We start from the raw sequence: 11,522 nt of genomic DNA, 5'->3' as shown, positions 1-11,522 counted from the left end.
GGTTACTTGCAAACCGCGCCGACTTGCCCCGGACCGACTCAAAGCGGCAACGAAAGAGTTCGGAACGATGATGCGGCAGGGAATAGCGAGGCCATCGGAGAGTAGCTGGTCGTCTCCTCTGCACATGGTCCCGAAAAAAGGATTGGACGAATGGAGGCCGTGCGGGGACTACCGCGCACTCAACGCGAGAACACTCCCCGACAGGTATCCAGTCAAACACATCGAGGATTTCGCGCAGTCGTTGCAAGGGAAACAGGTGTTCTCAACGATAGACCTGGTACGAGCCTACAACCAAATTCCGGTCGCCACCGAACACATCTGCAAGACGGCCATCACGACGCCCTTCGGATTGTTCGAATTTCCATTTATGTCTTTCGGGCTACGCAACGCGGCACAGACATTTCAACGGTTTATCGATGAGGTGTTACGCGGGCTAGACTTTTGTTACGCCTACATCGATGATATTTTAGTTGCATCAGCATCAGAAGAGGAGCATGTCGGTCACCTGGAAGCTGTGTTCAACAGGCTTAAGCAGTACGGCGTCGTGGTCAACCCGGCAAAATGCGTGTTCGGACAGCCACAGGTCAAATTTCTGGGATACACAGTAGCTAAGGAAGGCACCCGACCACTAGAAGACAAAGTGGAGGCCATAACCAATTACCCGCAACCCACCACCGCAAAGCAACTGAGGCAATTTTTAGGTATGCTAAATTTTTATAGACGGTTCATACCTAAAGCCGCGCAGGTGCAAGCGCCTCTCAATAGCCTACTCCAGGACACGAAGCGAATATACACATGTAACGCCGCACATGGTTATAGTAGTTCGTAGCGACCTTCGCATATCAAACTGGGACGATTCACCTTCTCTAAATGGCGTATGGTTCTTCCATGCATTCTGGACACCGGCGTCGAATTTTCGAACTACGATGTGGGGGAAAATACAGATAATTAAATATTTCGACTTTAAAAATATTCACTCTAAATATTTGTTCACAACGAAATCTTACCGTTTTTTGGTACCGAAAAAGAAGTTGTGCTTGATTCTTCAATATCTCACACGGCTGCCGTGTTACTGTTAAACGAAGCGAATGTGCACCTATTACGTCGGCTAGGGGATAGTAGTTCTTCGCGACTTTCAGAGAACATACTGCGGCAATTGTCGTACTTTAAATGGCGTACGATTCTGCTATGCATTCTGGACGACGGCTTCGTATATAAGAACAACGATGGTGTGGGCAAATACAATTAATGAAATATTTCACTTTAAAAATTATTCCTTCAGCTAAATATATACAACGAAATATTACCATTTTTTGGTACCGAATGCAAAGTTGTGCTTTGTTGTTCCAATAGCTCAAACGGTTCCCGTGTTACTGTTAATGGAAGCGAATATACACATATAATGACGCACATGGTTATAGTAGTTCATCGCGACCTTCCCATATCATTCTGTGACGATTCTCATACTCCAAATGGCGTACGGTTCTGCTATGCATCCTGGACACCGGCGTCGAATTTTAGAACTACGATGGTGGGTGCAAATACAGATAATTAAATATATCGACGTTAAAAATGATATCTACAACTGAGTGTCCCCAACGAAACCTTACCTGTTTCTGGTACCGAATACAAAGGTGTGGTTTGTTTTGTCAAAAGCTCAAACGGTTCTCGTGTTACAGTTAAACGAAGGGAATATACACCTATAACGTCGGCTTGGCGATTGTAGTCCTTCGCAACTTTTACGTAACGTAACGGGACGATTATCGCACTCTAAAAGGGGTTCGATTCTTCTATGCATTCTGGACGACGGCGTCGAAATATCGAACTACGAAGTGGTGGAAAATACAGTTTATTAAATATTTCGAGGTTATAAATATATCCTAAAACTAACTGTGACTAACGAAATCTTAGAATTTCTTGATACCGAATACAGATGTGTGCTTTGATATTCAAAGCTCAAACGGTTCCGGTTTTACTGTTAAACGAAGTGCATATACACATATAACGTCGCGAGTGGAGATAGAAGATCCTCGCGAACTGCGCGTTTCATAATGGGACGATTCTCTTCCTCTAAATGGCGTAGTGTTCTGCTATGCATTCTGTAGTCCGGCGTCGTATTTTCGACTACTAAGTGGTGGAAAATACAGATAAATAAATATTTCGACGTTAAAAGGTACTCCTAAAACTAAATGTGACCAACGAAACCTTACCTTTTTTTGGTACCGAATACAAAGTTATTGTTCGTTTTTCCAATAGCTCAAACGGTTCCCGTGTTACAGTTAAACGATGCGCATATACACATATACCGTCGCACTTGGAGATAGTATTTCTTCGCGATTTTCACCTAACGTACCGGTACGATACTCGTACTCTAAATGGAGTACGACTCTGCTATGAATTCTGGACATCGGCGCCGAATTTTCGAAATACGATGTGGGGGAATAAACAGATAAATAAATATTTCGACGTTAATAATATTTCCTAAAGGTAAATGTGACCAACGAAATCTTACCATTTTCTGGTATCGAATATATAGGTGTGCTTTGTATTTCAAACCTCAGACGGTACCCTTGTTACTGTTAAACGAAGCGAATGTACACATATAACGTCCCACATAGTTATAGTATTTCTGCGCGACCTTCGCAAATCATACTGGGACGATTTTCTTCCTCTAAATGGCCTACTGTTCTGCTATGCATATTGGACGCCGGCGTCGAATTTTCTAACTACGATGGTGGGGGCAAATACAGATAACTAAATATTTCGGCGATAAAAGTAATTCCTAAATCTAAATGTGGCCAACGAAAGCTTACCTTTTTTTGGTACCGAATACGAAGGTGTGGATTGTTTTTTCAATAGCTCCAACGGTTTCCGTGTTACTGTTATAGGAAGCGAAAATACATATGTGGCGGGGACGTCGTCGTCAACAAATCCTTACCAATCCTCGTTCTATTCTTCCACGCGAACTTTCTCTTTTCCAACTCCTTCAGATTGTAGTTTCCGTTCTTTTGTCTCTCCCCGGGTTAAGACTTGCTTTCGTCCTCGAGTGGCCTAAGAAGCGCACATGTGGCATCCAGGTTCGCACGAGGACGAACGGCCCGCTTTCCACGAATTTTCCGTTTCCACCTCTTTCTCCACTTCTACCTTTATGTATCGCTACTCCTGTCTCCCTGTCCTAACAATATAAAAACCGAGTACGCCTACACCTCGGGACAGTTTCTCCTTTACCGACCATCGCGACGTACCCGCCGAACCGCTGCCGCCGGGACGAGTAACAAAATAAACGATTATATTTCCCGGGCCAATTGCACGCCCGTACGACCATAACTTTGTACTTTAATAAATTGAGGCGAAAACAGGGTAACGACGTTCCTCATTCACCTCACTTTCTGGTGACCCCGACGTGATCTGAACGTGATGTGTAGTGACATTAACCAAGTGCGCACTCCGGGTAAAAACATTTTTTTTTGGTGTTCCGAAACAACAGTCGTACCGCGAGAATGGAAACGGGTCCGGGAGCATCCTCGGTGAATCGTGTCGCCGTCCGGGTTCCCGTATTTTGCCCGGCGGATCCGGAACTGTGGTTCACGATGGCGGAACGTAGTTTCCAAGCATCGGGGATAACGTCCGACGACACCAAGTACGGCTACATATTGGGTGCTCTAAACCCGCAGTACGCCGCCGAGGTACGGGACATCATTATGGACCCACCAGCCTCTGGGCCGTACCAGAAGCTGAAGACGGAGCTGATACGCCGGCTGAGCTCGTCGCAAGAGCAGAGAACGCGACGCCTCCTCGAGCACGAAGAGATGGGGGACAGAAAGCCAGCGCAATTCCTACGGCACCTCCGAAGACTGGCAGGTAAAACCGTCACGGACAGCGTATTGCGGACGTTATGGTTGGGACGACTGCCTACGAATATCCAGGTAATACTCGCGACGCAGAAAGACGTTGACCTGGATAAAGTAGCGGAGCTCGCAGACGCGGTCGCCGAAACGGTGACCCACCGCGTACAGATTGCCGAAACGACACCCGTGGCGGGCCACGATTTCGAGGCCTTACTGAATGGTAAGATGGCTCAGCTGGCGGTGTCATTGCGGCAAGAGATTTCCGCCATTCGAGAGGAACTGATCTCCGAGCGTCGGCCGTCGCGTCACGACGGAAATTTTCGCCCTAGATCACCCAGCCAAGTACGTTCGCGATCCGATTCCCGGAACCGTCGTCACGGAAAACGCGGGGTGTGCTGGTATCATTGGGCGTTCGACGCCGACGCCCAGAAGTGCGTGCAACCGTGCACGTGGAGCAACGCGGGAAACGAACGGGGCAGTCATTAATGACGGCGGACGACAATAACCCGACGACACGCCGTCCCTTCGTTAGGGATTTCGCGTCGAAAACGCAATTTTTGGTCGACACGGGCGCGGATCTCTGCGTTTTCCCGAAAACAATGACTCGTGGACCCCGCGCAAAGTCCCTATACGTCCTCTACGCGGCGAACGGGACCGAGATTTCCACGTACGGGACGGTGACACTGACCCTCGACTTGGGATTGCGCCGAGCGTTTACCTGGCGTTTCGTGGTGGCCGAGGTATCGAAACCCATCATCGGGGTCGATTTTTTATACCATTTCGGGTTACTGGTGGACATCCGCAACCAGAGACTAATGGATCAGGTCACGTCATTGTCGGTACCGGGACTCCCAGCAAACAGAAGTCGCCAAACGATTCCAAGTATCAAAACCGTATACGGCGGCTCCATGTTCCACGACCTGCTCCAGAAGTTTCCGGACATCACCAGGCCAGAAGGTACGCCCACCGAAACCAAACACTCCACGGTGCACTACGTACGGACGACAACGGGCCCGCCGGTTACTTGCAAACCGCGCCGACTTGCCCCGGACCGACTCAAAGCGGCAACGAAAGAGTTCGGGACGATGATGCGGCAGGGAATAGCGAGGCCATCGGAGAGTAGCTGGTAGTCTCCTCTGCACATGGTCCCGAAAAAAGGATTGGACGAATGGAGGCCGTGCGGGAACTACCGCGCACTCAACGCGAGAACACTCCCCGACAGGTATCCAGTCAAACACATCGAGGATTTCGCGCAGTCGTTGCAAGGGAAACAGGTGTTCTCAACGATAGACCTGGTACGAGCCTACAACCAAATTCCGGTCGCCATCGAACACATCTGCAAGACGGCCATCACGACGCCCTTCGGATTGTTCGAATTTCCATTTATGTCTTTCGGGCTACGCAACGCGGCACAGACATTTCAACGGTTTATCGACGAGGTGTTACGCGAGCTAGACTTTTGTTACGCCTACATCGACGATATTTTAGTTGCATCAGCATCAGAAGAGGAGCATGTCGGTCACCTGGAAGCTGTGTTCAACAGGCTCAAGCAGTACGGCGTCGTGGTCAACCCGGCAAAATGCGTGTTCGGACAGCCACAGGTCAAGTTTCTGGGATACACAGTAGCTAAGGAAGGCACCCGACCACTAGAAGACAAAGTGGAGGCCATAACCAATTACCCGCAACCCACCACCGCAAAGCAACTGAGGCAATTTTTAGGTATGCTAAATTTTTATAGACGGTTCATACCTAAAGCCGCGCAGGTGCAAGCGCCTCTCAATAGCCTACTCCAGGACAACATAAAAGGGCGCGCGCCCATAAACTGGACACCCCAAGCCTCCGCAGCGTTCGAAGAGTCGAAGCGAGGCCTGGCGCAGGCCGCGCTATTATCGCACCCGAAAATGAACGCGGCGCTGTCCATTACCTGCGACGCTTCCGATTTCACCGTGGGCGCCGTCCTCCAGCAACGCGTCGACGACAACTGGCAGCCGTTGGCATTCTTTTCAAAAAAAATCTCAACGACGGAAAGGAATTACGGAGCTTACGATAGGGAATTACTCGCAATATATCTGGCCATCAAACATTTCAAGCATATGATAGAAGGACGAACATTTACAATATTTACAGATCACAAACCCATCACATTCGCTTTCCAACAGAAATCAGAAAAGTGCACGCCGAGGCAGTTCCGCTACCTGGACTTCATAGGACAATTTACCACCGACATCAGACACATACCGGGAAAGGATAACGTCGTCGCCGACGCATTATCCAGAGTGGAAGAAATGGAGCAGCGGGTAGATTTCGAAGAACTCGCGAAATCCCAATGAAAGGACGAAGAGCTGAAAACGTACGTGCGTGACAACACCGGAAGCGCTCTACGTTTAGAAAAAATGACACTACCTGGAACCCGTACGACAATCTATTGTGACACCTCCACTAACACCACAAGACCATTCATCACTAAGCCATTCCGAAGAGCCGCGTTCGACACCATCCACCGGTTTTCGCACCCGGGAATCAACGCGACGGTCAAACTCGTAACCGAACGGTACGTCTGGCCGTCGATTAAAGCAGATTGCCGGAAATGGGCGCGCGGGTGCGTGGATTGTCAGCGTTCAAAAGTCACCCGGCACGTGCAAGCACCCGTCGGAAAATTCACCTCACCTTCAGGAAGATTCGAACATGTACACATAGACATCGTAGTTTACCCGTATCAGAGGGATTCAGGTATTGCCTTACCTGCATCGACCGTTTCACCCGTTGGCCAGAGGCCATACCTTTAAAAGATCAGGAGGCAGCAACCGTGGCACGAGCGTTTTATGAGGGATGGATCGTGCGGTTCGGGACCCCCCTCCGCGTTACCACCGACCGAGGTAGACAGTTCGAATCTTACCTTTTCAAACATTTGAACCAGTTAACAGGTACCACCCATCTACGAACAACGGCCTATCACCCAGCAGCGAACGGGATGGTGGAGCGATTCCACCGGCAACTGAAAGGAGCTATGCGCTGCCATCAGAACGCTCGGTGGACGGAGGTGCTTCCTACCATCATGCTTGGCATACGCGCAGCCTGGCGGGAGGATTTAAGATCCACAGCGGCAGAGCTGGTGTACGGCGAAACACTACGCCTACCTGGCGAATTTCTATCGCCCCGACCGAACGAGGCCGATCAGAACCCAGCCGAGTTCGTAAAAGGGTTGCGAGAGCATTTTCGTGGCATTACTCCAGCCTCCGGAAGTAACCACGGCACCCGAAAAGTTTTTATTTTTAAGGACCTCGCAAGGACAGACCAGGCGTTCGTACGGAACGACACTGTCAGAGGAATACTCCAGCCACCCTACAATGGACCATTCAGAGTCCTCACTCGCGGTCCGAAAACCTTCACCCTTAGCATCAAGGGCAAACCCGTAACCGTCACCATAGACAGGTTGAAACCAGCCTACACAGTCACGGACGCAGACGAGCCAACTCCTGACCAACCGGCTAACCAGGAGCAGCAACGGGCCAACCAGGAGCACCAACGGCCACCATCTACATCAGCATCAGGAACAGCACACCACGCAACGCGATCGGGCAGACGAGTTCGATTTCCCGACCGACTCCAGGTTTCGTGATTCAGTCAATCACTGGCAGGGGAGTGATGTGGCGGGTACGTCGTCGTCAACAAATCCTTACCAAACCTCGTTCTATTCTTCCACGCGAACTTTCTCTTTTCCAACTCCTTCAGATTTTAGTTTCCGTTCTTTTGTCTCTCCCCGGGTTAAGACTTGCTTTCGTCCTCGAGTGGCCTAAGAAGCGCACATGTGGCATCCAGGTTCGCACGAGGACGAACGAATTTTCCGTTTCCACCACTTTCTCCACTTCTATCTTTATCTATCGCTACTCCTGTCTCCCTGTCCTAACAATATAAAAACCGAGTACGCCTACACCACGGGACAGTTTCTCCTTTACCGACCATCGCGACGTACCCGACGGGACAGTTAACAAAGTAAACGATTGTATTTCCCGGACAAATTGTACGCCGACCATAACACTTGTATTTTAATAAATTGAGGTGAAAACAGTGCAACGACGTTCCTCACCCACCTCATATCGATTATTCATTTTTAATTGCACGAATGACAGTAATTAATTACAATCCTTCCTCATTTTTAATTACAAACTAGAGAGATTCAATTTCTGTACCAAAAGGGAAACACTCTATTTCTTCTTTCTCTGTGTATAAACATCCTCGCTGCACCATCCAGTGTCCTCTGTATTCGCGCAGGCTGAGATGTACACCGTACAGCCAGCGCGCAAAGTGCCTGAAATCAGAGCAAGCAGGTATATCGACAGGATCTATAACGAGGCTCCGTTCCCAGGCACGTATTTAAGGTGTGCAAAGCTAGTTGCGTTCGAGTGCTTCCCTCCAAAGTAGTTCTCCCCTTCGTACCTCACACTTCACGTCCACGTCGTCGAATCACGATGAGAATCGAACGCGTTATTTATAACGGACGACGGCCGCGTCGTTTCCCTAGGTTTTTTAATAACTCCCGGAGAATACGAGATGGATGGGAGGTGGCATTGTGGCGGAAGGCCAATCGAAATCCCCGGTGACGTTTCCTATATAGCTGCTTCGAGAGAGTCGTTTTAATCGAAAATCCACGTCGTCCCGAAACGGTTACAGTCCCGATTTACCCCGAGCACAGAGCTCTCTTCGAGTGGGACGATATTAACAAATTGACCCGCGACGCTTTAATTCCACCCTCTTTTCCTTCTCTCAAACTCGTCTCCCGTGGTTAACGTCCCGCTCGTACTTTTACTTCGTTCCATCAGCGTTCGTTCTATTTGCCGTGGAAACGAAGGTTCAGCCAGAACTTCTCCTAAACGTCGCTCCCTACTTTTCTCTCCCTGTTTCTTCGTTCCGAGAGAAGAAGGCGAGAATGGTTCGGTTTCTTCGTTGTAAGAGTTAGCGGGAAAAGAATTTTCTGATTTTATATTACTTTTATTGGCAAAACCGAGAACAAACGTCACACACGTGGTCTTAATACAATACAATACGCCATACTTTTTTTCGCTCGACGCATGCGCGATCGCCGCTCGGCGGACTGTGAGCTGATTTGGAACGAGTGCACTATGCCCTCCCTAAATTGAACCGTCTTAGTAGTTTACCGTAATTAATAATCTATTTTCGGAATATCGTAAAATTAAAAAAGTTGATATTTAAATCACTTGCACGTTTCATGCTTATCTTTTATTCGCTGTCCTTGTCTACGTTCGGCAAACTACAAAGGGGGGTGCGAGGCTCGAAAACGTAGTCCCTGACTCTACGAGTGTCAGGTTTAGCTTCCTTGTGATCTGACCCTTGTGGAGAATATACTGTACTTGAAAATTAGATTAAATCAACTTGCGAAAATGCGACAAATTTTCTCGGAAAGAATTATCTCTCTTTATAATCGAGAATATTATTTGAAATTAAATTAAATCTATAACTGATTTTCCTGTAATTTCCGAAACAGAAAATACTTGAAAATTACAGTTAATCAATTTGCAAAAATGCGACAAATTTTCTCAAAAAGAATTATTTCTCTCTATAATAAAGAATACTATTCGAAATTAAATTAAATTCATAACTGCTTCTTCTGAAATTTCCAAAACAGGAATTACTTAAAAATTAAGCATAAGAAGATCAGAGTTAATCGAGTAGAATTAAAATAAAAAGTAGGCTAGAATATAAGGATAACAATTTCACTAACCTCTTCAAAGACAAATAAGCCTTGTTGTTCTTCTCGATGTGCGTCACTCCCTCGCAGATAATCGCCACCTGGACCAAAATGGCGCCCAATAGGAACGTTAGTCCGATGGCGCTTTGTCCGTATCTCTTGAGAAAGGTCATCAGGAAGCCGAATCCGATCCAGATCATCACGTGGACATCTTGATACACTGAGCGGTTTTAACGATGGCCAGAAATCGCGAACGCGTGCACAGCAGGGAAACAGAAAGAGCTCTTTGTAGGCGCGTGCATGGCTCGCGTGCGGTTAATCAGCTTGCTCGCTCGCTCGTTTGTTCGCCGTAGAGCGGTGTTAATCGCCCGTTAATTGATCGTCGCAATTACGCGGCCCCGGTTGGAGGAAGAACGCGGTTTCTGTCGACCGATTCGAAGATAACCGCGAACTTCCATCAGAGGATACCTTAACGGCGCGTCTTAAAGCTGCCGGATAATTTCTCCGTGAAATGTGTTAATAGATGTGTAACATGGTGTAATGAGTATTTAAAGTGAATAGTGTGCTTGTTGTACGGTGAGATTTCAGGTTTCGTCGCGATATTTATTTTCGTTCGTATCTTATCAGAGGTATTTTGTGTGGATTGTAATATGTAGTTGAACGGAGAATTTGCCTTTTTCTTCGTTTAACTTCAATCTTTGTTTATACACTTTTTATACAATTGCAATACATTTTTCCACCATCTCTCCTAATGACAAAAATGCACACTGCAATGCTTGCTGTGTTTGGCTCTTTGTCCGCTGAGTGATAAGTGAAGAAAATTGTAGGGTTCCATTTAAAAAACTAAAGGTGATATTGAACATTTTGAAAAGAAATGACCTACAAGATATGTACTGCAATCAGCCTGTAGGCCTCTCTAAATCAAAGTGTTAAAAAATGAAAAGAATTTGTATCGGTCCAGTGATAACAAAAGTAATTAACCCTTTAACCTAGGGGTTCTCAAAGTTTTGCCTAGGTGGGCTAAATTGTAAATTCGAAAATATTTGGCGGGCTATTAAGACAATTACGGCCATTGGCCGTTAAGACAATAAAATATATACAATCTATATAACAACAAGATATATTGCATATAAAATTTAGTATTTTTTTAACTGAACAATTTTTAATTATGATATGATAAAATTTATTTAGTTTTTTGTAAAAATGTAAATTATCTCTGTAAATTCAGGATAGCGGCTGATCTGCCATCGCGGGCCGCATTTCTAGGGTTTACGGGTCGCACTTTGGGAACCCCTGCTCTAACCTATAATAACGTGTCAGACTCGTGGCAGAGATTCTTGTGAAAATGTGAGAAAAATAGTTATATTAGTAAGAAAAATTCATCGTAATCTTAGCTTTCGTTTGAATTCGTAAGACTGAGGATTACTAAATGTAATTAATCTGTAACAGATTAGCTTTTGTCACCCGATGCAGTACTAAAATAGAAAATGGCTGACGCTTAGATGCACAGTTAGAAAAGAAATCATAGGTTAAGGGGTTATGGTGATCGAGTTACATTGTCCACCATATTTTATAAATTACACCGTCGAAATATCAGAAATGCCTACCATAGAAATAAGTTATTTATACACCTCATCGAAATTCATTAAAAGGTAATATGTTCGAAAAGTGTATTCCGTTTAGCAAATAAAGTATATGATTAACTTGTATAAATTACTTTTGTGCAATATTTCCAGTTACTTATAAACAAAATAAATATCTCATGTTATCGATAAAAGTATATCGTATTATAAAATGGTAAAGTCAAAAACTGTTTACTTGCAATACTTTTTTCTTATATTTCAATGAAATATTTATTTCACGGTACGTATTATTTCTTCGGAAGTATTTGTAAGGCGTTGTGCGACGCGCCTAGGCAACGACCGCGGGACTCGAGCCGCAGGGGGCCCTAGACAAGGAGCAGCGCA

The 11,522-nt window shown here is 46.3% G+C and overlaps 2 protein-coding genes across 2 annotated transcripts; both read left to right on the top strand.

The window, feature by feature from the left end:
• Nucleotides 1-4,447: 4,447 nt before the first annotated feature.
• LOC108577990 lies at nt 4,448-4,978 on the top strand. The gene has a single exon (XM_017941231.1). It carries the CDS (start codon nt 4,448-4,450, stop codon nt 4,976-4,978), a length of 531 nt encoding a protein of 176 aa, XP_017796720.1.
• A 1,877-nt stretch (nt 4,979-6,855) lies between these two features.
• On the top strand, nt 6,856-7,467 carry LOC108570044. Its single transcript, XM_017941230.1, has one exon. It carries the CDS (start codon nt 6,856-6,858, stop codon nt 7,465-7,467), a length of 612 nt encoding a protein of 203 aa, XP_017796719.1.
• Nucleotides 7,468-11,522: the final 4,055 nt, after the last annotated feature.

Source organism: Habropoda laboriosa, unplaced genomic scaffold (assembly GCF_001263275.1).
Source record: "Habropoda laboriosa isolate 0110345459 unplaced genomic scaffold, ASM126327v1 scaffold947, whole genome shotgun sequence".
Classification (NCBI taxonomy): Eukaryota; Metazoa; Arthropoda; class Insecta; order Hymenoptera; family Apidae; genus Habropoda; species Habropoda laboriosa.
Note: the sequence above shows the minus strand (reverse complement) of the source record. Positions and strands in the feature narration are given on the sequence as shown.